Raw genomic sequence first — 25,921 nt, 5'->3', positions numbered from 1 at the left:
CAAGGCCAGCTTGGCCTACAGAGTGAGTTCTAGGACAGCCAGGGCTACAAAGAGAAACCCTGTGAAGAAGAAGAAGAAGAAGAAGAAGAAGAAGAAGAAGAAGAAGAAGAAGAAGAAGAAGAAGAAGAAGAAGAAGAAGAAGAAGAAGAAGAAGAAACTCAGAATTGGCCTCTGGCCTCTATACACATGCAGACACATTTTCACTTGCATGCACATAGGCACATAGGATACACACACACACACACACACACACACACACACACAAACACACACACACACACACACACACACACACTGGCTCAGTAGGTCTGGGAAGAACTCGATCGATGCTGCTTTTTCTTTCTTTCTTTCTTTCTTTCTTTCTTTCTTTCTTTTTTTTTTTTTTTTTTTTTTTGGTTTTTTGAGACAGGGTGTCTCAGTGTAACAGAGTCCTGGCTGTCCTGGCACTTGCTTTATAGACCAGGCTGACCTCGAACTCACAGACATCCTCTTGCCTCTGCCTCCCGAGTGCTGGGATTAAAGGCGTGCGCCACCAGCACCACCGCCCGGCTGCCTCTGCCTCTTCTTTCCTTCCATTTGTCTTTATGTGAGACGAGGTCACACTGTGCAGCCCAAGCTGGTCTTGCCTCAGTCTTGCAGGTGAGTAGCTCCCAGCTGTTGGGGGCCTTGATGAGTTAGCAGGGTGCGGGGGATCCCTCATGCGGCAGGTCTCCACCCCAACACCCTCTGCTGGGAAGCACACAGCAGATCATCAACTCCTGAGCCCATTACCTCCCCCTCCCACCCAGCACAAGCTGCCAAGGCTGGCACAGGCTCTGCCCAGCCCCTCCCCACCTAGGGGCTTGAGGTTGTTTACACAGAGGCCAGCATTCCTGTCAGAGACCCTGGGTCCCAGCCCCCACCCACTTACTCCAACACCTTGTGGGAGGTGTTTGGGAGGGGGGGTTTGGGAGGGAGACCCCTGTGAGCAGGTGTGGGCACCAACCTGTCTCCTCCCATTCCCTTTAATAGGTTCCAGAATGTCTCCAGACCCATTCAAAAACCGGAGCCGTCTCACATGTGTGTGTAAACAAGCATTATTATTTATTTTATGGGCACTGGGAAAGAGTGGGGAAGAACTGATGAGGACATTCTGGTCAGCTGGAGGCCAGTGGGATGCCATCAGGGTGGCCTTCCTGCGGTGGGGTGAAGGGAAGGCGGGGGTAAAGGAAAGGGCCCGAGAGGTTAAAGGTCAGAGAAAGGGGCAGACCCACGGAGGTCACGTCTCTCAGTGTATAACTCACTTGAGAACAATGGGACTGTGGCTGAGATGCCACATAGACCAGGACACCCCCCTTTGTGGAGGGGAGTGAACTGGGAGTTGCCCCTTCCCAGAACGCATGTCAGAGGTGCTCTTCTGATGGTGGGGTTGGGGAAGCCAGGCCTGAGACAGAGAAGAGGTGACACGATGCACACAAGGTGCCCCAGCCCTCATCTCTAGCCAGGGACCTTGCCTATGTCTGCACGTGGGTCAGCAGGACGTCACCTGCCACTTCTAGGACTGTTGATGCCTGGCAAGTTCCTCAGACGGTGGTAGTATTCACACAGGTGTTGCCCGTTCACGGCTACCTTGAAGCATTGAGCTTCACATAGGATCCACACCTGGGAGAGAGACGCCACAACATTTGCAGGGCACTTGGGAACCCAGGCTGGTGTCTCCCTCCCCCACCTCCCCTTCCTCAGGAGCAAGCCTAAAACCTGGCCCTTGGCCAACATGAATGGTTTGCCCTTCACCAAACATGAGTGTTCTCTTTGCCTACTACATTAGCATAGGCTGTTCCCAAGCCTAGAAAGCTGTTCCCACCCTCTACACCTTCCATGCAGGGACAAGTGCTGGTCCATCTCTTGCAATGACCTTCCATGTCCCTCTCACCTGCTGATCCCCATCTATTTCAGCCAACTGTCTGCCTAGACCATATCCCTCACCCCCATGCTCGCTCTCCAGCTGAACCCTCAGCCACTAGCAACAGGAATGCTGGCTCAGGCTATCTGAGTCTCCAGTGTTCCATGCCTGGTCTCCTTTAAGTCATTTTCAATGAGACAATTGACACAAATGTTAAAGGATCATGTGACCCATGGCCATATTGAACTGAATAAGGAACAGGTTAATACTCATCACACTGTATGTGGGCACTATCCAGAGGATGCTGCAGACTCTGCCTGTCCCATCCTTTCTGCTCTATGAGATTCAGTCTTGTTAGGTCTTTGTTCTCACTAAATTAAAAAACCAAGCTCAAAGGGTTAGAGAGATGGCTCAGCAGTTAAGAGCACTTGGTTCACTTCCCAGCTCCCACATGGAAGCTCACAACTGTCTGTAAATTCCAGTTCCAAGGGATCTGATACCTTCTTCTGACTTCTTACGGCCTCAGGCATGTGTGCAAGTGGTGCACATATATCCATGCAGAAAAACATTCATATGCATTAAAAACAAACAAAAGACCCCACAAAAACCTCAGCAGGGTATGGCAGCTCACACCTATAATCTTAGCAGTCAAGAAAAGCCAGGCTTGCTGCATGTCTGCAATTAATTCCAGCACTTGAGAGGCAGGAGGATTGGGAGTTCAAAGCCAGCCTTGACTACGTAGTGCAGGTGGCCATGTCAGAGGAGCAGCAGATGGCAGTTGACTTCAGAGTGTCAGCCCAGCAGGAGGCAAATCCCTTATGGATAATAGACAAGGCCCCAAGACCACAGACCCCAGAGTGTCTTTTGCTTCTGCTGTGCCTTCACATGTTTGCTGCTGCCATCTTTCTCTGCTATCTGGCATGGTGTGGATGGGTGTGGGGAGATCCCCATTGCCTGTAAGGTAGTGCGTTTCATTGCCTGTAAGGTAGTGTGTTTGTCTCATAGAAAAATCCCATTCTACTGGGCATTTTTACCTGTGGATTATTATGAAGATGATTTCTTCCTAAGCTGTACTGTCTAATTGATGATAATAATAATGTTAGTTTAAATAGAGATTTGAATAAATTTGAGGAAGTGTCACACAGCTAGAACACAGGAGTTTCTATTGAGGAGCTGTAGAGACTGAGGCTTAGGTTAATGATTAAGGAAAACAACTGAATCCCAGTAGCCCAGCTAGTTTAAATTCTTTTCATCTTAATGTTGGGAGAGGTGTTCACAGGTTTCAGAGTGCATACAGCTGAAACAAAGCTCTGAAAATAACTTAAAGATAGACTAAGATGTTTTTGTCAAATAGCTTTGAGGTGAAAAACCCAAGAAGACAATCTAAAGTTTTAGAAAAGCACATAGTTGAGTGAGGAACTCTTTAAGGTCAGGGAACAAGGACAAAGAAGCCCAATTATTGTTCACTGATGTGCCTTTCTTGCTAGGATTGGTTGATGACCAAAGGTGATGATTAATTCCTTATACCCATTTCTGCCCTCAGTCTCCTGGTATAACAAAACTATTGATGAGTGGATGTTGTAGAATATTATTTTAAGACGTGCTACATTTGTTTATGCTGTAGAACATTTGTTTAACGATGCAAAGATGTGTTGCATTCTTTCATGTTGCGTTTTTTAACTCTGTGAACCTATGTTACTTTTTGTTTGTTTGTTTGTTTGTTTTTTAATTTTCTTTATTTTTATTTCATGAGCACTGGTGTTTTGCCTGCATGTATGTCTGTGTGAGGGTGTCAGATACTCTGGAACTGAAGTTACAGACAGTTGTGAGCTGTCATGTGGGTACTGGGGATTGAACCTGGGTCCTCTGGAAGAGCAACCAGTGATCTTAACTGCTGAGCCATCTCTCCAGCCCCTGTTTGTTTGTTTTTTAAGACAGGGTTTCTCTGTGTAGTTTCAGTGCCTGTCCTGGATCTCGCTCTGTAGACCAGGCTGGCCTCGAACTCAGAGATCTGCCAGGCTCTGCCTCCTAGGTGCTGGGATTAAAAGCGTGCGCCACCACCGCCCAGTGAACCTGTGTTACTGTGCCTGTCTAAAACACCTGATTGGGCTAAAAAGAGCTGAATGGCTAATAACTTGGCAGGAGAGGAAAGGTGAGGCTGGCAGGCAGAGAGAATAAATGAGAGGAGAAATCTGGGAAGGAGAGGGTCAAGGAGCAAGAGAAGGAGAAGAGAAGGACATCAGGGGCCAGCCACGCAGCTGCACAGCCAGCAACAGAGTAAGAAAGAAAGGTAGATAGAAATAGAGAAAGATAAAAGCCCAGAGGCAGAAGGTAGATGGGATAATTTAAGAAAAGCTGGCAAGAAACAATCCAAGCTAAGGCCAGGCATTCATAAGTAATAATAAGCCTCCATGTGTGATTTATTTGGAAGCTGGGTGGTGGGTCCCCAAAGGAGTGAAGAGTAATAAAACAGCTAACAACAAGTGGGTATGCACCCTAAAGGTTTAAAGTAGAGCGGACTGTTTTTCATGTATAAAAGTTTAGATTTGTGATTCCTTTAAGATTCCTGATAAGATTACCTTTCAAGATAAATAATAAAGCCGGGCGGTGGTGGCACACGCCTTTAATCCCAGCACTCAGGAGGCAGAGCCAGGCGGATCTCTGTGAGTTCGAGGCCAGCCTGGGCTACCAAGTGAGTTCCAGGAAAGGCGCAAGGCTACACAGAGAAACCCTGTCTCGAAAAACCAAAAAAAAAAAAAAAAAAAAAAGATAAGTAATAAAGTGATTGGTCCTTTCTTTGTAACTGCAAAATGCAGCCTGCCAGTAAAAGAATACCTTGCTTGCTTACACTGTTAATCTGTAACAAGTTGCTTGGGTATGAATGTACGTGGGTTCTCGGGATAATTTGTTTTCATCTGTAATACGTAAAATGTTTAATCATGTTAGGGAATATGGGAAGAATGCTGTTTTTTACTTGTATTCATTGTAATCCTTCACTTGAAAAATAGATTGTAACTGCATTGTAATTTTTATGCTGCTTGAAAGATTTTTGCTGGGGTATATAAGCTGTCAGGGAAAAATAGAGTTAGAAGGAGTTAGAAGGAAAACATGAAGAATAAAGATAGAGTTAGAAGGAGGAGAAGGAAAACATGAAGAATGGGAGAAGGAAATCACCAGGAAAAATACGGAGTCAGGATACAGAGGAAGAATAAAGAGGGAGACCATCAGGAGAGAGTGTGAGTGCTTTACCCCCTCAGATAAAAAAGCCGGAGGATGCCAGCTCCGTGGATTCCCTTTGAGCCCTGTACTGCTCCAGGCTGGCCCCCCAGGCAGTGATAACAGAGCAAGCATGAGGCTAGCCTAGGTTACATGTCTCAACAACAGTAACAAAACGCAAACTCCTTTCTCAGCCCACAGAGCCCTATACTCTCAGCCTTGTGGCAGAGAATATTGCCATCACATTTTCAAACGATGGCTGCACATTGCCCTGGGATGGGCCCAGGCATTGATTTTTCTTCTTTAAGCTCATGGGGTGATTTGACGTCACACTCAGGGTGGATAAGGCCTGCTCAGGGTATCAGGCTTCCAGCTGCTGCACTGGTACTGCTCTCAGAGTGCTCCCCGCTAGGTGACACAGAGTGGCATAAGCAAATGAGTGAATGGCAAGTCCCTCTTGGGTTTGATTGGTGCCAGCTGGCCGGTGTGACCTCATGCAAGTGACCCGTCCTTGTGAGTTCATTTGCCCCTCTGTGGAAAGCAGGACAACAAGGCCCCAGAGTGTGGGGCTGTGCTCGGACTTATTCAGGAGCTGAGGTGGCGTTGAAAGTCTGAGGCCTGACTGCGTTCAAGACCCTGTCTCAACACAGCAGAAAGAAAGAAAAAAAGGAAAGAGGGAGGGAGGGGGAAGGGAGGGAGGGAGGGAAGGAAAGAAGGAAGGAAGGAAGGAAGGAAGGAAGGAAGGAAGGAAGGAAGGAGGAGGAAGGAGGAGGAAGGAAGGAAGGAAGGAAGGAAGGAAGGAAGGAAAGAGGAGGAAGGAAGGAAGGAAGGAAGGAAGGAAGGAAGGAAGGAAGGAAGGAAGGAAGGAAGGAAGGAAGAGCAAAGAAATTAAGGGAGTGCTGGGAGATGGATGTGGTGGCTCAGGCCTGCAACCTCCGCTCTTGGCCAGCTGAGGTAGATGGATCCCCTGAGCTCTAGGCCAGTCACCCTACAGCGTGAGTTGTAGGTGAGCCTGGGCTAAAGTGAGTCCCTTCCTAAAACAAAACAAAACAGAACGGAGGGCTGGAGATGCAGCTCAGTGGTATTGTACTTGCCTAGCATGCATGAGACTGTAGATCAGTTCCCAGAACAGGGGGAAGGGGGCCTCGCAGATACAAGCCCTTACTTCAGCAGGGACAGTAGTCATGAAACACCAATCTGTAGAACGTTCTCCCTTCTCTGGGATGCAGCCCTCATATCCCAGACGTCTGCCCCCTGCATCACAGACCCGGGTACCCTCCCTCCCCTTGCACCCCAGCATCATACTGAGAAGCTCTGGCCACGAGTGAAGGGCATATTCCCCAGGCAGCTTCCGCTCCTCAGGCCCCCAGGAGTTGTTGATCTGGGTGTTTCGGACTACAGCCTTCTCATTAAAACGAGGATTCAAGTGAAATGCAATGTCCATCCCAGAGCGAAGGTTGATGTGGAACCTGGAATGGGCAGTTCACAGAGACCCTGTCTGACCACTGAGCTCTGGGCCCAGTTCCTACCCATCACCCCCAGGTGGCTCAGAGCCAGAGGCTGGCCAGAACCACACTGGGAGCCTCTGGTCTCCCAAGAGCCCTGGAGGCCTGTCTTACCTCTGAGCATCAGGCAGGACCGTGCCTGATATGATGATGGACTTGGATGGGTAAAGCCCATTTGGGATGGAGGTGAACAAAGGTATAGGCTGTTGAAAAGATGAAAACGGATCATCAGCAGCTGGATAGCTGCAGTGGGGACTCAGCACAGGGGGCTGTGGACTCTGAAGTCAAGCCTGCGAGTCCTGCATCTTCTGGAAGGGACCCAGGTTATTTACTTGGTTCATCAAATGTCAAAAGAAAACGTTCCAGTGTTTCCTAAAATCCATTTCAACTATCATGAGAGGGACTTTGGCAGGGCACAAATGGCTTGTTGGAGTGTTGGGGTTTGAATGAGAATGCCCACCCCCAGATGCTCATATATTTGAATAGTTGGCCCCCAGTTGGTGGCACTGTTTGAGAAGGATTGGGAGGTGTGGTCTTGTTGGAGAAAATGTGTCACTGGGGATAAGCTTTAAGGTATCAAATGACTGTGCAATTCCCAGACTCTGTTTCTCTCTCTCTCTCTCTCTCTCTCTCTCTCTCTCTCTCTCTCTCTCTCTCTCTCTCTCTCTCTCTCCTCTCCCTCTCCCTCTCCCTCTCCCTCTCCCTCTCTGTTTCTCTCTCTCTCTCTCTCTCTCTCTCTCTCTCTCTCTCTCTCTCTCTCTCTCTCTCTCCTCTCCCTCTCCCTCTCCCTCTCCCCTCTCCCTCTCCCTCTCCCTCTCCCTCTCCCTCTCCCCCTCCCTCCCTCTTCCCCTCCTACAAAATGTAAGCTTCCAGCTCCAGCTCCAGTACCATATCTATCTGTCTGCTGCCATGCTCCCTGCCGTGATGGTCACGGTCTCTGAAGCCCCAAACTACACTCTTTCTCCTGTAAGCTGCCTTGGTTATGATGTTTATCACGTCCACAGAGAAGTGACTAAGGCAGGTGTACAGTTTGCTCATGTTGAAGGCACCATTTAAAACTTAACAGATCTATTCCACTCTCTGCTCATTTACATGGCTATTTTTAACTGTTTGCCTGGATGCAGGAACCTTCATGGATCATGCAAGTTAGGGGATTGTCCCCCACTAAAGCTGCCCTTCACCTCTCACCCTGCCCAACACCGGCTAAAGCCCGGGCCCTCTGCAGGAAACCACTTACATAGGACATGTTGGGGTATACCACAGGCTGGATTCCAGGAGGCTGCGAAAGAGATCAGGATTCCATACAGAAACACAAGGTAAATAGTGGCCCATACTTCAGGGGGACCCCAATATCCAGCCCTTGAGACCTCCCATTCCCCTTCTCTGTCACACCAGTGTTTCTGAAATTTCCTGCTGTTTTCCTGGACCCACTATGGTCCCCTACCCTTCAAGCACGCCCCTTGCAGCCCCACCAACTTGGGGTCCCCCACCCGCACTACGCTGGGCAAAGAGAATCAGACTGGCCTGGTCAGTAGTGCTTTGGCATGGACTTGACCTTAGTAAGCCAGCTAGAGGCTGGGGCCACCACACTCCAGCCTGGGCAACCGGAGGACCAGTGTGTCTGCCCGTCCAATACTCTGAAGACTGTTCCTCAATCTCTGCTGTCCCAAGGAGAGTCTGAGCGCCGCCATCTTCCTAGCTAGCACGGAGCTCATCCCAGCTTTCCCCATCTTCTTTCCTAAGCACTTTGGTTCCAACTGTGTGACTCTAGGGAATTCTGGTTTTGATTAAAGGAAAGTGGTGGGGCTGTGAGATAACCAAAAATGTTTAGACTTACACGAAACATCTGTCCAGGGGCACTGTGAACTGTGTGGATGATGGTTTGAGTCTGGGGGGAAAGAAATGGGTCTTAACCAGCTCTCACCACTGTGAAGACTACTACCTGCCACCAGAGGGCGCTACATGATCCCCACCCTTAAGCCTGAACCTCGAACTGTAACTAGGGGCATCATTCACCACAGCCCCTCCCCAGACACCCATGTACACTAGGGGTGGGGAGAGGCGTTTTTCTATTGGGGAAGGTGGATTGCGACGAGAGTTCCACCCCACCAGCCTTATTTTGCAGGAGGGAAGGGTGAATGTGTGGCTCCCTCTGGGGCAAACAAACCCTTTCAGATTTCCTGACCCACTTCTGCTCCCCGGTGCTGGGATTACAGCTGCGCACCACGTTGTATGTGGCGTGCTGAGATTCAGACTGGGCCTTTGCAAGCACTGGACAAGCACCCCACCAACGGAATTCCTCCCCCAGCCCCATTTTCTATTGGGTCAGAGCCAGCCAAGCACACTTGCGACCCCTTTCCCACCAACATCGCTGAGGCCTGGGGGCTGAGGCCTGGTGGGTGGGGAGTGTGGGTAGCCTTGTCTGCCCTCATGGGGGAGGCTGAGCCTGCTCCTCCTTTTAACGCACAGCAGGAGCCATATTGAAGAGGTTCTAAAACATAAAAAGATCAAGGGACTTACCATGGGTGGCTGGTGGACAGGCCGAATGCCCGGGGGCTGAGAAGGGTCAAGGGAGGTAAAGGAGAGATGTTATCTCTGGGGTCACATGGGGTGAGAGGTGACTTCAAACTCCAGGTGTGCTTCTTATGGTCGGCTGTACCTTCCTAGACACATCACCTCCTTCCTGAGCCTGCTGCACCCAAATACTCACCCTCGTGTGCACAGGGGTGTCAGGATTAAGGGAGGGAGACTGTCTCCTGGCTTCCTGAGGAATCAATCTGCCGACCATGTTGCTTCTCTGGGCCCCCAGTGGCACGAGCCCCACCCCCAGCTCCCCATTTCACCTGCTAGGTGAAAGTGAGCATTTAGTGCTCGCTCAGCACACAGCCTCATGCTTTCCCAGAAGGGCAGCATCCCTGACTCCCATCCCTCCGGTGAGGCCTGAGGCTCTTAGAGGTTAAGCAACTTGTCCAGGCTAGCCCAGGTAGCAAGCAGGTGAAAAGATTCCTAATAGACCCGAGCTGGGTCATATTGTATCCTTCACATCCTGTATCCTCCCCAGGCCAGGGTCCACACTGGGCTGCCCTGCAATGGCCTCCACGTGCTCTGCCCTTAGTATGGCAGAAGGAGGGGTCCCTGCCCGGCCCACCATGACCCACAGAGAGGCTAGTACCTAGGAGACACTCTTTGCCCTAACCCCAATTGCCTGAGTGACCACAGAGAGAGCTGTGGCCTTTCCTCCCTGCCCCCATCCCACCCCCCCACCCCCCACTCACCATCCCCCCACTCCCCACCCCTCCAGCAGATCCTTCCCTCCTTTGCCTCCTATTCTCTCTGGCTGCGCAAAACAAAACAAAACAAACAAACAAACAAACAAAGTAACAGCAACAACAAAAAGCCCCATTGCATGCCAGTACTGTGTGAGGGGCTAGAAACACACTAACGAAACAACAAGCCATGCTGCCAGTCCTCCAGGGGCTCCTGGGCATGAGGAAGGTGGGCGGCATGACGAAGACAGACTGACATACAAAGGATGTTGTGACCGACCAGCACAAACAAGTACGAAGTCCACAGTGACACAGAGAAAACTCTTGAGTGCCATTTAAACAAAGAACTACAGGGTAATTGTTAGTGTGCCAGGGGCAAGGTGGACAGAAGGGGCAGCCTGTGCAAGGGAGAGGTGGCCAGATGAGCTGTTGGCGGTGGCATGGCTGAGCAGAGGTCGTGAGCTGGGGCCAGACTAGGGAGTGTTCTGTTCTGCCTTGTGAGGGAATTTGTGCTTGTATTTATTTGTTATGTAAGGTTCTGTTTTGTTCTGTTTGTTTGAGACAGGGTCTCACGTAGTCCAGGCTGAGGGTGATCTTGAACTTCTGATCCTTCCGGACGCTGCCCCCAAAGTATTAGGATTATAGGTATCCACCAGGCTTTGGGCTCTGTTTAGAAAGACTTTGGGACTCAACCCTAAAGATTTACAATGGGACAGGGTGAGATGGAATGTGCTGGGTGAGGTCACTGTGCAGTGGTGGTGCCAGTGGGTGAAAGGTACCAAGCCAGAGGTCATGTGTGTGAGGAGTTACCACAGGTTGGACCTAGGTATCGGCTTTGGGGGGAGAGAGAAGATGGAACATGGAAGGACAAAGGGGTAGTGACAACTCTGGGATCTGGTGATTGCAGAGGACCCTGTGTTGATGTGACGGGGCCTGAAGGCTCTGGATAGCTTGTTGGTGGGACCCCCCTCTAGGCTCCAGCTTTTTGCTACTATGGACCTCCTGGCCGCACACTTGACTCACTTTTGGTTTGCGCCCCCTGGAGTTCCTTGGGAACTGGACAGGCTGAGAGAATTGCACTGTAGAGAAGACAGGCTGGACAGGGGCTGCAGAGGAGTTCTGTTAAAAACAAAAGCACGTCTGGGTGACAGGAAGCAGGACACCCGGCCAGAGCAAGGGCAGGCAAAGGGCAGGGGCTGGCTCCTGACTCAGAGGAATGAGGCCAAGAAAAGGGTTCGACTGGAAAATAGGAAATGGGAGCATAAGGCCAGAGGGAAAGGGGCCCAGCATACCTTGGCCTTCCAGGTAATCATAGAGTATCTCACATTATTTATTTATTTATTGTGTTTGGTATTTTGGTGACAGGGTCTCATGTAGCTCAGGCTAGCCCTAAACTCACTATGTAGGAGAGGATGAGGATGATCTTGAACTCCTAACCCCTCTGCTGTTGGAATTATAGGCCTGAGACACTATGCCCAGCTAGACTTTCAGATCTTGGCAACACATTAAAAATTTTAAAACAAGTTGAGTAATGATGGCGGCTTTAATCCCAGCACTCAGGAGGCAGAGACAGGTGGATTTCTGTGACTTTAAGGCCAACCTGGTCTACATAGCAAGCTCCAGAAAAGACAGACTACATAGAGAGACTCTCTCTGTCTCTCTCTGTCTCTGTCTCTGTCTCTGTCTCTGTCTCTGTCTCTGTCTCTGTCTCTCTCTCTCTCTCTCTCTCTCTCTCTCTCTTAGAAAAAACACAGCTGAATGAGGTCCTACGTGCCTGTAATCCCAAGCTCTGAAGAGCCTGAGGCAGAGGGATCACAAGGTAGAGCCAATCTGGGTTACATAGAACTCAAGGCCAGCCCAAGCTGCATAGTAAGAATCTGTGTTTAAGAGGAAAAAATGGATTTTCAGAACTGGGCCTGGTGTTTCACACCTGCAATCACAGCACTGTGGAGTCTGAGGCAGAAGGGTTGACACAAGTTCAAGGCCAGTCACAGCTATATACACTGCCTTCAAATGAATGAATGAATGAATGAATGAATGAATGAATGAATAGATAAATAGATAGATAGATAGATAGATAGATAGATAAATAAATAAATAAATAAATAAATAATTGGTTTTCAGAGCTGAGCCCAGTAACATCTGTCTGTAATCCCAGCACTCAAGAGGTTGAATCGGAAGAGTCATAAGTCAGAGGCCAGCCTGGGCTACAAAGTGAGATCATGACACAGACGACAAAAATCTCACACACAAAACGTTTTTTTGGTGTTTGTTTGTTTTGGCTTTGGTTTTCTTTTTCCTGTTTTTTCCTTTTTGTTTCTTTGTTTTTATTTTATTTGTTTTTATTATTATTATTATTATTATTATTATTATTATTATTATTATTATGCCTTGTTTGTTTTTAACACAGAGGTCAAACAGACCCAGGCTGGGCTCCAGGAGCCACGCTCTGCCCTCTGATTTGGATTCCATTTGGCTTCCCAAGCACAAGCCCTTCTAGAACTCCTTCAGAACATTTAGCAATAGACGGTTGGCATCTTGGAGACCAAGGCAGATCGTTCATTATCAAGAAAGCAACACCAAGAGGGACAGAGGGACAGACAACAGGCAGACAGACACCAAACCAGGGAACCAGTGTAGCCCCAAAGCCACCCGGGGAAGATACTTGCTGGTTCCCTGTTGAGTGGGCACAAGCCCAGCTGGTCACTGTCCTTCAACCCTGGGACAGGTACCAGCCGTCCTGACCTGGAAGGTGATGAAGGACAGGTGCAGGGCTCCGGAGACAGCAATGGTGTCTGCGAGTTGGTAAGGTACGCGGTGTGGGTACTGCACAAAGAAGTTCTTGTTCACCATCACCTGCCGGAAGAGAGATGCTGTGAAGAAGTGCCGGCCCGGGCCATGCCTGAGCTTCACCTTCAGAAATAAAGACCTGAACCCACTCCGAGGCAGGGGCATCATCTTCAGTGGGGTGCCAGAAAGGGAGTCACTGCTCTCAGATCATTGTCCACTGGGCTCCTGTTTCTGGCTGGACTTCAGTTCTGACCATCATTCCCCTATTACTCCAGGCTTATCGTTCCTTTTTAGGATATTTTTAGAGCTATTTTATTTCATGTGTTTAGATGTTTTGCCTGCGTGTATGTATGTGCACCAGAAGAGGGTACTGAATCCCCTAGAACTGCATTACAGATGGTTGTGAGCTGCCATGTGGGTGTAGGGAACTGAACTCCGGATCTCTGCAAGAGCAGCAAGTGCTCTTAACCTCTGAGCCATCTCTCCAGTCCCCAGGTTTATCTTTTCAAACTCTGTTCATGTCAGTTAATTTTTTTTTATTGATGTTGTTGAAATAGGGTCTCATGTAGCTTAGGCTAGGCTTCAAACTTACTATGTAGCTAAGGATGACCTTGAAAGCTACAGATGACCTTGAACTCCTGATCTTCCTGCTCCCATCACCCAAATGCTGGGATTACAGGTGGGTACCACCGTGCCCAGTTTATCCAGAGCTTTGTTCATGCTAGGCAAGCACCCAACCCAGTGAACTACTTCCCAGCCCTCACCTGGGATAGTATCTAGGTGTGCGTAGGATGCGTGCGAGCAGCACAGGAAAGGCAACCTTAGGTTGTGCTTGGAGGGCACAAGAACCCCAGTGTCACACAGGCAAGCTCGAGCACGGACACACACACCCCACCCCAGCCCAGAGACAGTATCCCCAGTTCCTCTGTAAAGACACTGCCTTTCAGCCTGAAGAGAACAATGTTGTCAACAGATCCCTGTTGAGACTGGGGTGTGGCTCAGTGGCAGAGCACTGGCCTAGTATGCGGGAAGCTAGGTTTGATCCCCAGCACCACAAAGAGTAGATGTTCCGAGGGACCTGCAGTGGAGGACAGGAGCTAACTTGGACTTTGGGACAAGTGAGGCTCTCTGCACGTGAGGCTGTTGACAACGGTTGATAGTTTTGGGGGGGAAATGGGGGTGGGGGAGAAGGGTCATATCTTTTCAGTGCTGGAGCCACTACAGAGTGGCCCATAATCCAGCAAACAACCCCACACCCATGCACACAACGCAACTCTACTAAAACCCAGTGGGTTACTGAGGGGGTTAAAAGACATAAAAGTAGGAAGGGTAGTGGGGACAGACAAAGGTTCCAGAGGAAGTGGAAGGGGGATGGGAGGGGGGATGGGGAGTGCGCGCTCAAAATACATTCCATATGTGTACAAAATTATCAAAGAATAAATACAGAGTTTGGGGGTGTTTTGTTTGTTTGTTTTAGACACCTGGGGCCTAAAAAGCAACACGGTGACAGACTGAAGTCTTATTGTTTGGGTGGGAGCTCCACCTCAACCCCTGGCACCCTGGCGGCCATATACCCAAGAGTCTGGAATGTTCTCGTGGAAGATCCACCTCAACTCCCCTCCGCCATCTCTTTCCCCAAACCGCCCCCTCAAAGTCCGCCAAACACAGCTCCTCCCCCAGAGAGGCTCTTGACCACTCCCACAAGGTATTTAAGCTGCATCTCAGAAAACAGACACGTGGTTCTTCTGGTCTTTTGTCCCCCATCTCCTCTTTGGGGAGCTGGAGAGTCACCCAGGAATGTTTTACCCATTAAACCTGGGCCTTTCTAATTCGGTCTGATTTGGTCTGATTTGGATTGCTGTGTTGGCGGAGAGGCTTGTCAGATTTGGGGGAGTGGTGGGGTGAGGGGTGGAGGAAGTGGGGGGTGGGAAACTTTCACTTATTTTCTGAGGAATCAAAGCAAAAGGTAGACCTGTAGATACTGGAGGCTGGAGTGTGTGAGGCAAAGGGCAAAGGTCACATCTGTGCAGTAGCTAGGCTGGGGCCCGATCTCAGTGAATGTGGCTGTTAAAATGTGGTCCACCCAGGGGGCAGGTTGCGGGTGGGGGGGTGGGGGGATGGGGGGTGGGATCCTCACTCACCTGGAAGTCTGACTTCTGCACCAGGAAGCAAAGCTCAAAGGGCACCCCCTTCTGGAAGGGCATCTGCATCTTCCTCTCCTCAGGCCCCCAGTGTCCTTTCTGTTTCGTGTTACAGACCACATACCCTCCATCTTCAAACCGGGGATTGAAGTGGAAGACAATGTCATTTCCGCTGAAGCCGGTCTGAAAGTTCACAATGAACCTAAGGCAGAGAAACGAGCCTCCTGGAGCATGGCTTACTGCCCGGGGCGGACAGAACCGCTTTGGACCGACTTCTCTGTTAGCGTGTTTGGGCTCATCTAGTTCAGACCTAATGTATTTCATGTAGTTATGGCATTTTGCCCTTTCTGCGTCCTTTTTTTAGAAAGTTAAGTAGACAATTAGGGAAAATGACACCACCACCACCACCACCACCACCAACAACAACAACAACCACACATCTTTTGCCCCCGGTTCTGGTCACGGGACACAGAGAAACCAAGCTGGAACTGGGCTGGGCCTCGGTAGCCGGCACTCAGTGCTGGGAAAGTGCTATGCAGCCTTCCGGAGGAGAATTGTCATCAACCATCTTACTCAGCTGTGCACCATGTGCGACACCATTGTCATAGTCGGTTTCAGTTGTTGACACATCTGGGAAGGGGGAGCCTTGACCAGTGAATTGTGTCCAAGAGTTGACCTATGGGCGTGTCTATGGGGTGTTTTTCTTGGTTATTGGTGGATTAGGAGGGCCCCGCCTACTGTGGGCGGTCTGTATCTGAGCAGATGGGCTGGGGCTGCATTTAAAAAAAAAAAAAAAAAGTAGCCTGGCGATGGTAGCGCACGCCTTTAATCGCAGCACTCGGGAGGCAGAGGCAGGTGGATCTCTGTGAGTTCGAGGCCAGCCTGGTCTACAGAGCGAGTTCCAGGACAGGCACCAAAATTACACAAAGAAACCCTGTCTCAAAAAAAAAAAAAAAAAAACAAAAGGAAAAAAAAAACGTAGCTGAGCAAGTTAGGGGAAGCAAGCCAGTAAGCAGCATCCCTCTGGGGTCTCTGCTTCAGTTCTTTCCTTGGCTTCTTTCAATGATGGATCGTAACCTATATGCCAAATAAACGCTTTCCTTCCCAAGTTGCTTTTGGTCAGCAAGCTTTATCACAGCAACAGAGAGGCAAACTAATACAACTTCTATCTGGCCAAGCAAGATGTATATGGTGGTAGTAATGGCCCCCATGGACTCATGTATTTGAAAGCTTGGTCATAGGGAGTGGCACTATCAGGAGGTGTGGCCTTGTTGGAGGAAGTGTGTCACTGTGGGTGGGGCTTTGAGGTCTCATATGCTCAAGATATGCCCACTGTGCCATACTGTCTCCTTCTGCTGCCTGTGGATCAAGACATAGAACTCTCAGCTCTTTCTCCAGCACCACATCTGCCTGCATGCCACCATGCTTCTCGACATGATGATAACGAACTAAACTTCTGAAACTGTAAGCCAACCTCCATCAAATGTTTTCCTTTATAAGAGTTGCTGGGGTCACGGTGTCTCTTCCGAGCAACAGAAACCTAACTGAGACAGTGTCCCCACGGGTCAATAGTGGCAAGTTTGTTGTGGTGGTATGGACAGACAACTTTCTGACTGGATTTGAGGTGGGAATTCACATCTGGTACCGTAGACCTGGATAAAAGCCTGCAGCTGGAAAGTCTTAGGCCCTAGTGGGGAAGCTAATACCATTGTTTTGCTGAATGAACACAACGTGCATATAAAAACACCTCTACATGATCATGTTTGTGTCTGTAGATCAATGTTGCTGTCAGCTTTGGGCAGAGAAGCCTCTTTTTGCAATGGGCAGTGGTAACTGCAGAAAAAGTGACAGCTATCCATGGGCATCAATGGTAAAAACAAACAAAAATGGACATGGGCCATCTCTACCGCCCCCTTCAAGTTTCACAGAACATCGCGGAAGAGAGGGCAGAAAGACTGCTCAGATTACAGGTGTGCACCACCATGCCTAGTTTATGTAGTTCTGGGATCTAACCCAGGGCTTTGTGTGTGCTACATAAGCACTCCACTAATGGAGCTACATCTCCATCCCTGGGATCACTCTTGACAGGAACTTGAAAATATCTCCTAGGACTCAAAAATTGATAGGGCTGGAACTGGAGAGACAGCTTGGAGGTTAAGAACATTTCCTGCTCTTCCAGAGGACACTGACCCAGTTTTCTGCATCCCCATCAGGCAGCTCATAACTGCCTGTAACTCCAGCTCCAGGGGGATCTGACACTCTCTTCTGGCCTCCTCTGTCACCTATACACAGAGCACACTTGTACACACACACACACACACACACACACACACACACACACACATCTAAAAAGAAAATTACACAAAGCTGCTGTGGAAGCTAATGGAACTTCTCTTCTTGCGGCACCATTTCACAGTGTCAAGAGTGCTTCCTGCTGCTCTGGCCAAGCTGCTACTTCCCTCCTCAGACTGTGAGCTCCCTGGGAGCAGGGTGCTCAGGGCCCAGGAGTCTAAGGAGTCTGTTAGTGGTGCCAAGATGGCAGGAGGTAAGGGACGGCCAGCTCTCCATCGCCTGCAGCTCCTAGGTTGCTGAGGCTGAGATTAACATCAGTATTGTGGTGGTTTGAATAGGCATGGCTCCCATAGACTCAAGTATGTGAGTGCTTGGTCCATAGAAAGTGGCACCATTAGGATGTGTGGCCTTGTTGGAGGAAGCGTGTCACTGTGGGGACGGGCTTTGGGGTCTCATATGCTCAAGCTACACCCAGTGTGACACACAGTTTCCTCCCGTGCAGCCTGCGGATCACGATGTAGAACTCTCAGCTCTTCTCCAGCACCGTGTCTGCCCGAGTACTGCCATGCTCCCCATCATGACAACAATGGACTAAACCTCTGAAACTGTAAGCCAGTCCCAGTGAAATGTTTCCTTTTATAAGAGTTGCTGTGGTCATGGTGTCTCTTCACAACAATAAAACCCTAAGACAAGCGTCATCCACGTACTTATCTGCAAAGGGCTGGACGACCCCATGAATGGTGATCTGAAGTCCCTCCTGCAGCCCTCCTTGGATTAATCCAGAAAAGGGGACGGCCTGCAGAGGAGAAATGGAGAGATACCAGTTGGCTGGTGCTTGCATGGTGTGGCAGGACCCAGTTAGGGCTGGGGGGTGGGGGGGGGGGCATGGCTATCGAGGAGCTAGAATCCCAGCTACACAGACCGTAAGGTCCCTCGCAGAAGCAAGCCCAGTCCAGTTCATTACAGTCATTCTGAGAATATCAGGAGACTGCCAGGTTTCTGAGGCGTGACTGGCAGCAGACCTCCACAGTCTGGGGGAAGTGACAGCTGTGGAGCCTACCAGAGTGAAACAAATGGCAAATGGCCTGCAAGGTAAGGAAGGAACTAGAAGGGCGGCGAGGGCTGCTGCTACCAAACCAAGTTCCTGAAAGGCCTCAGGGTTCTGACTAGGGACCCACCACTCTGTTTTGGACCGCAGACCATTTCCTCCTAAGAGAGGGCTGAGAGGGAGGTATCCCCCCACCATGAAACAATGGCAGCCAGGACCTCACCCTCGAGGCCAGCTCTGCTGTGAGTTGGTGGAGGCAGCCTCGTTCCTGAAGCTCCTGGCTCCTGTTCATGCTTGCCCCAGAAGCCTGTGAGCCCCGGTGTTCCCTCCATCCCAGGCCCTGCCAGAAGTCTGTCCGTCAGGTCTCTCCCTGATCTCCCTAAAGTGGTTCCCTAAAGGAGCACTGGGTCCCACTGAGCGTCACACTGTTTTAGAGGCAGGAGGATTCCAGGTTTGAACCCTCGTCACTGCTCAGTATCTGTGTGACCTTCCAAAATCGAGCCTCTCTGCCTCCGTTTCTTCATTTGTAAACAGAAATAAACTACCTCCCTGCTCGCTTCTTCATGAGGCTGGCATCCCTCTGCCCCCGCTCGCCTTGCCTTGTGCTCTCAGGCACGAATTCCCAAACTGATGACTACCAATGTCCAGAAAGCCTTGTACACCAAGCATGGCTCTGCCCCTTGCCGGGTCTGTTCCCTAGCTGATTCCCACGTCACTCCAGAGTTTTTAGTGGCCTTTCTAACACCTCCTTTGGGTCAACACCCTGTGTAAGTTAAATACTCCAGGAGCCAGGAAGGTGATAGAGTTGAGTGAAGTGGCCAGGCAGGGCACAATAGGAAGTGACGAGGATTGGGATAGAGTCGGCCTCACACTGTTTACTTAGCAGGGCACTGTCCACTCAGCTCTAATGAATGGTCATCGTCCATGCCCAGTGCTGGAGGAACGAAGTGGGCAAACACAAGACACAGTTTTAGTACCCTGGGACCCTATTTGGTTTGGGACTGTTCACACCCCATCCCTTCTAATACTTCACTGGGCAGCCTAGCTCCTCCACCTGCTTGCGCTATGCACGTACACCCCTCTCCAAACAATGAAGCTAGAAACCCCAGAAGTCTCTGAAGGCTGCACCTGCATCAGGCTGGCCTACTCCTATATCTGAACAATAATGTAAGTTTCCCTGGTAACAATCAAATTCAGACAGTTCCTATTCAAATGTATCCCCAACACATTCACGTTGGAAGAAAGGAAGGGTTCTTTCAGCCTGAACTGATTTGGGGTATGTGTGCGGCAAAGCGAAGCAGTCAAAGGGAGAGGTTCGTTTACCACCCCGTGCCTCTGCGTGAGGGAAGGGACATGCACAGTAGAACTAATGAAGAGATGAACCAAACTATCCGTGAAGGCAGAGAAGCACTTAGACCACACCCCAGCTCCTCCTCCTGAACCCTGTAAAAGGAAGTCCTACTGACAGCTGGGCCCTGGAGTACTCTGGCACACCTCGGCCTAGCCCACTGTCAGTTTGGAGCGGCTCCCCCTCTAACTGAAGCATTGCTTCAGATAAAGCTGTGCGGCTTCCTCTGCAAATCCCTGGGAGCCTCTTGTTTTGAATTCTTTGGATAAGATGCCAAGAACCTGGAAACACCAACCACAGATAACGGAGCTGCCAGACTTTCATAAGAACCCAGAAATCGGGACAATGAGGATGATTTTATGTTCTAATTCTGGGGTGCTGGGGACTCCACACAAACATATAAGAATTCTTGTCAGGTGGGGTCCCGCACACCTATGATCTCAGCACTTGGAAAGTGGGTGCCGGGGGATCTGAGTTCAAAATTAATAGGTTAAAAATTCATCCTGGGGGCTGGAGAGATGGCTCAGAGGTTAAGAGCACCAACTGCTCTTCCAGAGGTCCTGAGTTCGATTCCCAGAACCTACATGGTGGCTCACAAGCATCTGTAATGAGATCTGGCACCCTCTTCTGTATACATAATAAATAAATAAATCTTTTTTAAAAAATTCATCCTGTATTGCAGAGATATGTGAGAGAATATTTTCAGTGAAATTTGACTGGTGTTGTTTTGAAATAACCTGAGATTGGAAAGAAAGGTATAAGAGAGGAAGCAAGACAGGTCTTGGGATGGCCGCCCGTTTAGGACACTTCTCTGCAGGCTCAGATTAAGTTATTGCCTGCCAGCCCAACAGAAAACACCCACCCACCAAATTCAACCCACTGCCTGATAGACCACAAATGCTGGGCCAGTAGAGGGCTCTGCCATGACTTACATCCTATCTAGGACCTTCCCTAGGATGCTAAACTTTTAGCATGCGTCAGTTCTCAAGGCAGATGGATGGACTACAGGGTCAGCTTCCTAGACACAGCTTTTACAGCCTACCAAGAATCTTCAATAATCAGCTAAACTCAGTGACTCCTCCCTCCTAAGCAAAGAGACCCCTTCAGTAATAAACTCAGAGACCTCTTCACTCTAAACTTAGACACCTCCCTCTAAACCCAGTGACTCTCCGCTAAGCTCGCCCTCCCGTCTATGATCAACAACCCCTCCCCTCTAAAGTCTACAGATTTAAAGAACTTCCTTCTCCTGTGGCTTGCTGTTCTTTGTTTTATGTTGCTGATGGATCTCCACGTTCCAGTTCTTCCTGCTGTTAGCGGCTGGCATTATTAAGGAATTTGATTGTAGAAACGTGTGTCAGCTCCTATCTAGAGATAACCAACACCCCAGCCAGGTTCTCCCTCCTTACCTAACTGATGCTGCCTTCATCCTTGAGCTGGCTGGCTACCCAGAACCTATAGAAGCCTGTGATGGCCCCCCTCCCTCATTCAGACCAACCCCAGGTCATCCTTTCGGGGAGATGTCTTCTCACATCTCATGTTGGCTCTGTCACTGAGTGTTTCCTGAAACAGATCACAGCTTGCCTGTGTCTGAGTTCCTTTGTTCACACCCTCACCTGTGGTGTGTGAGACCAGTCAGCCTGAGGGAACTGTGCACTGGCACGCCAGGAAACATTTTGTTGTTGTTTTGCTTCTTCTACGACAAGGCTAGGGATCAAACCAAGGCTCTCAAATTTGCTAGAGAAGCACACTTTGTTGTATCCCCAGGCTGACAGGAGATGATTGTAAGGGTCCTTACTCTTCCCGGGGGCTGGGGGCGGAAGAGCACAGCCTGCTTTTCCAGAGGACCCAAGTGAGATGCCAGAATCCACACCAGGCAACTCACAACTACTTGTAACTCCAGCGCCCAAGGATCTGATGCCCTCCTCCGGCCTCCTTGAGCACCTAATGCATGTGACACACACTCATAGACACACAGACACACACACACACACACACAGACACACACACACACACACACACACACACAAATAAAAACAAACCTTTTAAAAAAGAAACAAAACTCCTGCCCTCTCCTGAAATTTTCCTCAGAGCTTTTGCTGGCGAAGAAAGACTTGATACTTAACCTGCTAATACTCCTGGGAAGCCACGAGATTTGGAGACCAGAAAGCAGGTGAGATGGTGGTGGGTCACCTATGCACAGAAAGACAGAGGCAGAGGAAGAATAGACCCAGGTCACGGGGGCAGGGCAGTACAGGTTGGTCTCGGAAGTATCAATTTTCCCCAAAAAAGCTTTGTGAGGTTTCAGTGTCTTTTGAAACAATGTCCTATAGCCCGACTGTAGCTGAGGGTGACCTCGAACCTCCTGCCTCCACCTCTTATGTGTTGGGATAGCTGGTGTGTACCACCAGCCCCAGCTTAGATCTTAGTATCTTAAATGGTGTTCTCAAATTCTGAGGCATTATTTTAACATGCGTGGGTCTTATAAACAGGGCTGTTCATGTCTCAGCACAGACTGCAAAAGACCAGGAAGAACCTAAAAGTCCGCTAAAAGGAAAAAGCCAAATAAATAATGTTATTTACAAATGATGCCATTCGATGCAGGAAGGATGAAGGTGGGAACTGTGAGCAAGGGTGTGGAATGACACTACCTACATTTATTTATTCACTTTGTGTGGTTGTGGAGGTCAGAGGCTGCGGGAGTCAGTTCTCTGTGGGCTCCAAGGACCAAACTCACGTCACCAGGCTCAGTGGCAAGAGCCCTCTCCAACTGGGCCAGAATGAGGTCATTTGTATAGAAAGTGGGAGGGGCGGCTAGCTGTACTCAGTTACTAATTTGTAGATAAACTATCTCTTGAGAAACTCTCCAAGACTCCGACGGCAGGAGAGGCTTCAGGGAGGGTCTGAGTGGCACACCTCACTCACCCTCACCCTCGGCAATGACCCAGGACCTGGGAATATGTTGATTTAAGTGTCAAAAATGACTCTGCAGATGTGCTGGAGTCTCTTGACGTGGGGTAATTGCCAAATTACCCAGCAGGCCTTACGTAATGACCAGTATCCTTATAGGAGGGAGGTCAGGGGGCCAGGCTCTGAAATAGACTTAACGCTGCAAGAAGAGAACTGATCTGGTGAGACGGATCGGTGGATGAAGGCACCTGCTACCAAGCCTGATGACCCCAGTTAGGCCCTCAGGACCCCGAATAGTGGATGGAGAAGCCTGACTCCTCAAGGTTGTCTTCTAACCTCTGTCACACACACGCATAGTAAACAAACAAGCAAACAAATAAATAAATGCTTTTTTTAAAGAAGCCTGAGCGGCTGCTGCTGGGGCAGGGCAATGTTTGTCGCTGGGCATTAAGTCAAGGGCCTTCCGCATGATGGGCAGCTAACCCCAGAACTTGAACTTTCGGTTTTGAGACTTCTGTCCTCCCTGAACAGTGATAGAACAAGGTGTTGAGTTAAACCTGGGGATCCAGGTTACTGTGGAATTCAGAACGTCAGTGAGTCGGTGAGAGATCTTAGCAGGAGATAATGGGACCTTCATTTGATCCCTGCTGCTGCGGGGAGGGGTGGCCAGGTATTGTCTTTGTTGTCTTTTTCTCAGGACTTATGATCCCCTAGGTCTTGGCTCCCATCTCCCTGGGCTAGTCCTGACCCTGGGCAAGTCACTCATCTATGTATGCCCTCCTCCCTCCTGGGATTAGTGGCACAGATGGCAGCCTGAAGCATCCTGAGAAGATGAGACAAGATGCCCGGGGGGAAGTCCCTAGTCCAGAGGGGCCCTGACTGTGCAAATGTTTGCCCTAAGAAGAATGCACCCTCCTCCCTGAGCAGACCTGGCTTCTACTCAGAAAATAGGGCCTTCTGCTTCAATTTCCCGTTGGGACATGCAGAAGGCGGAGCCCACTGCTGGGTAGCTCAGTGATCCACCAGGCACATAGTCCAGGCACCAGCAGTGGGGACACCAATCTGGTATGCTCTCAAGTCAAAAGGCCCAGCTGTTTCAAAAGTTCAAAGACCCTCCCAGTGGCCATTCTTAAACAGCTGGTGTCACTTCCCTAAGCATCCCAACAGCCTTAGTTTTAAGTGTCTTTGAGGGTGAAGAAACGGAAATGTAGAAACTTCAGTAACTTGCCCAAAGCTAGACAGCTGGTTAACGACAAGCCTGGGATTTGAACACTAGAACTCATGTTCTCAGCCATAGGTGACATCGGCTTCCTCTTGTGAAGAAGCACAAAAATATCCTTGGCCCCTGGCTTGCCAGGGTCACGCAAGGGGGCCACATCCTGACCAGCTCCGTCTTCTTCTGGGCCCACAGAGGAGTCTCATTAGACGTGGGAGTGCGCAACCAAGCCTGGCCCTCGGGCCATGACTGTGCTGTTCCCCAGCGGGACAGAAGTCACACGGCTTTTGTACCTCGTCAGCATTTCAGTAGACATGTGGCCCAGTTGCAGAAGTCAGTGGGCCACTGAGTGAGAGTAGCCACGTAGAAGGAAGTGTGATGCCAGTCCTATGGGACAGGGGACTCACATGGCCTCCAGCTGGAGTAGCAAGCCCACTCTGTCTCATTCTGCCCTTGAAGGCCCCACGGAGGCTCTGGACATCCCCTTCCAGCTTTTCCCAGCCACCTTCCCTGCAGGTCCCAAGTCAGAAGCCTGGACAGTGTGGCTGGGGCCACTGACCGCTTCCAGGAGCTCCAGGCAAAGCCCAGAGCCCACGCTAGAGTAAGCTTTGATGCCAGGCCCTGGCAGCCAGCTCACCCACAGAACCCTGTGTCTCCCACCCTGCACACAGTGGGCACACTGCAGAAGGTCCTGGGGGCACTCCCTTCTGTTTGCACGGCCATCTCCCTGTGAGCACCCCTCTTCCGGGAATAAACCAAAGCACTTTCACTCACTGTCACTCTCCATCTGAGGATATGTGACAAGACCCCCACCTATCAAAGTTCAGTTTCTCCACACACAGTGGGGCTCCTGAGCTCCCCAGTGTGTAAACAAAGCTACCTGCAGACCGCAAAAAAAAAAAAAAAAAAAGGAACACGCATCAACTCTTTGCACACCACGCTGAAGGACAGTCCCTACCACCTTGCCCTTCCGCACACATTCTGGAGGCATTCCTGGGTAAATTCTGACGTGGTCCTTGGAGGACAGACATCTCTTTGGGAGGGCTTCCCGGCTGCCCCCAGACCACTGCCAGAACACCTACCATGTTCCAGGTGCTGTTTAAACACCCACATGTACTATCTGCTTTCTCCTTGGCCCAGCCGCAGGAGAGGGACTCAAGTATGATTCCTGTTTTACAGATGTGGTAACTGAAACCCAGAGAGGAGAAAGTACCATGCGTGAAGTCTCCTAGTTTGAAAATGACTGAACAGAGGTCCTCTCTAAAGTAAGTACCTTAAGTGTCGCGTGGTTGACTGGTACCTGCCCGCCCTCCGAGAAGCCCATCTGCATCTCCATATAAACTATCTCCTTTCTAGATGCTACTAGGCAGCATGGACCAGGCATATATTAGTCTACCACATGAATCATGGTGAGTGGGAACCCTCGGATCCCGGGGGGCACAGTGAGCTTTGACACAGAACGAGAGCTGCATCAGGAAGACCTTGCCTGGTATGTTGTGTGAGGGGACACCCCACCACTACCCACGTGGCTCAACTGTTTCCTCAGAGACCCAGAGCAACTTCCCTGGATGTGGCAGTTAGCTTTTCCCTAATTGTCCCACAACTGCTCCCCACAACTCACCGGGTTCACGTAGGGAGGCTGGGTGCCGAAGAAAGCCATCTCTCCTGCCTCAGGGAGTCACCACTCTTCCTCACAGCTAACAGACCTCTGCACAGGGCGGGGCTCAGAGAGGAAATGGAAACCTTAGCCACTTGGCACTGACTCAACAACAGGGAGGAGCCAGGAGTCAGTGAAGGAAGTGTCTGGAAAAAATAAAGGGAATGTCAGGGAGGAGGGCTGAGGCTGGGACTCAGGGGGAGGACGCCGCCGGGTGCTCCTGCTCCGACACATGGCCTCCGCCTCCTGTGCTCTGCCAGGCGAACCAGTCACGCGGAGTTTCTGAGGCTTCAAAGTGGCATACACAGGGAGGAGTTCCTCGACAGCCTTGGCCAGAGGATGTGGCTGTTCTTCTGAGTATGTTTCATCACCACATCCAGCAAAGCTCAGGCTTCGCTGTTCCTGTGTGTGGGAAGCCGTGGGGAAGTCCTGCTGCAGTCCACTGTATGGGCAGAGAAAGTGTGCTCAGAAAGTTTGAGGTGCATCGGCGAGGCTGTGCTACTCTTTACGGGCTGTCTAAAGTCTCTACGAAGATTTAGGCTTTCCAAGAAGCGTTTCTCCTTGTGTGAAAGCCTAACAATATAGGAAGAAGTATTTTGCAAGAAAAACACCCCCACCGAGACTGTTAATGTGGAATATGGGGGTGCCCTGGG

General features: G+C 50.1%; 1 protein-coding gene across 1 annotated transcript; it reads right to left on the bottom strand.

Annotated features, from left to right (window-relative positions):
* Positions 1-1,060: 1,060 nt before the first annotated feature.
* On the bottom strand, positions 1,061-25,504 carry Lgals9 (galectin 9). The gene is given in 13 exon segments (XM_052759003.1): positions 1,061-1,538; positions 1,540-1,641; positions 6,404-6,442; positions 6,444-6,567; positions 6,718-6,806; positions 7,841-7,882; positions 8,441-8,491; positions 9,124-9,159; positions 10,893-10,988; positions 12,615-12,725; positions 14,801-15,002; positions 17,800-17,888; positions 25,233-25,504. Coding segments are annotated over 13 exon segments (1,065 nt in total). The 5' UTR covers positions 25,272-25,504; the 3' UTR covers positions 1,061-1,493.
* Between the last annotated feature and the right edge of the window lie 417 nt (positions 25,505-25,921).

The sequence above is a fragment of the Peromyscus californicus genome, unplaced genomic scaffold (assembly GCF_007827085.1).
Source record: "Peromyscus californicus insignis strain IS unplaced genomic scaffold, ASM782708v3 Scaffold_3__1_contigs__length_106647218, whole genome shotgun sequence".
Lineage (NCBI taxonomy): Eukaryota > Metazoa > Chordata > Mammalia > Rodentia > Cricetidae > Peromyscus > Peromyscus californicus.
This window is presented reverse-complemented; position numbering and strand designations above follow the sequence as displayed.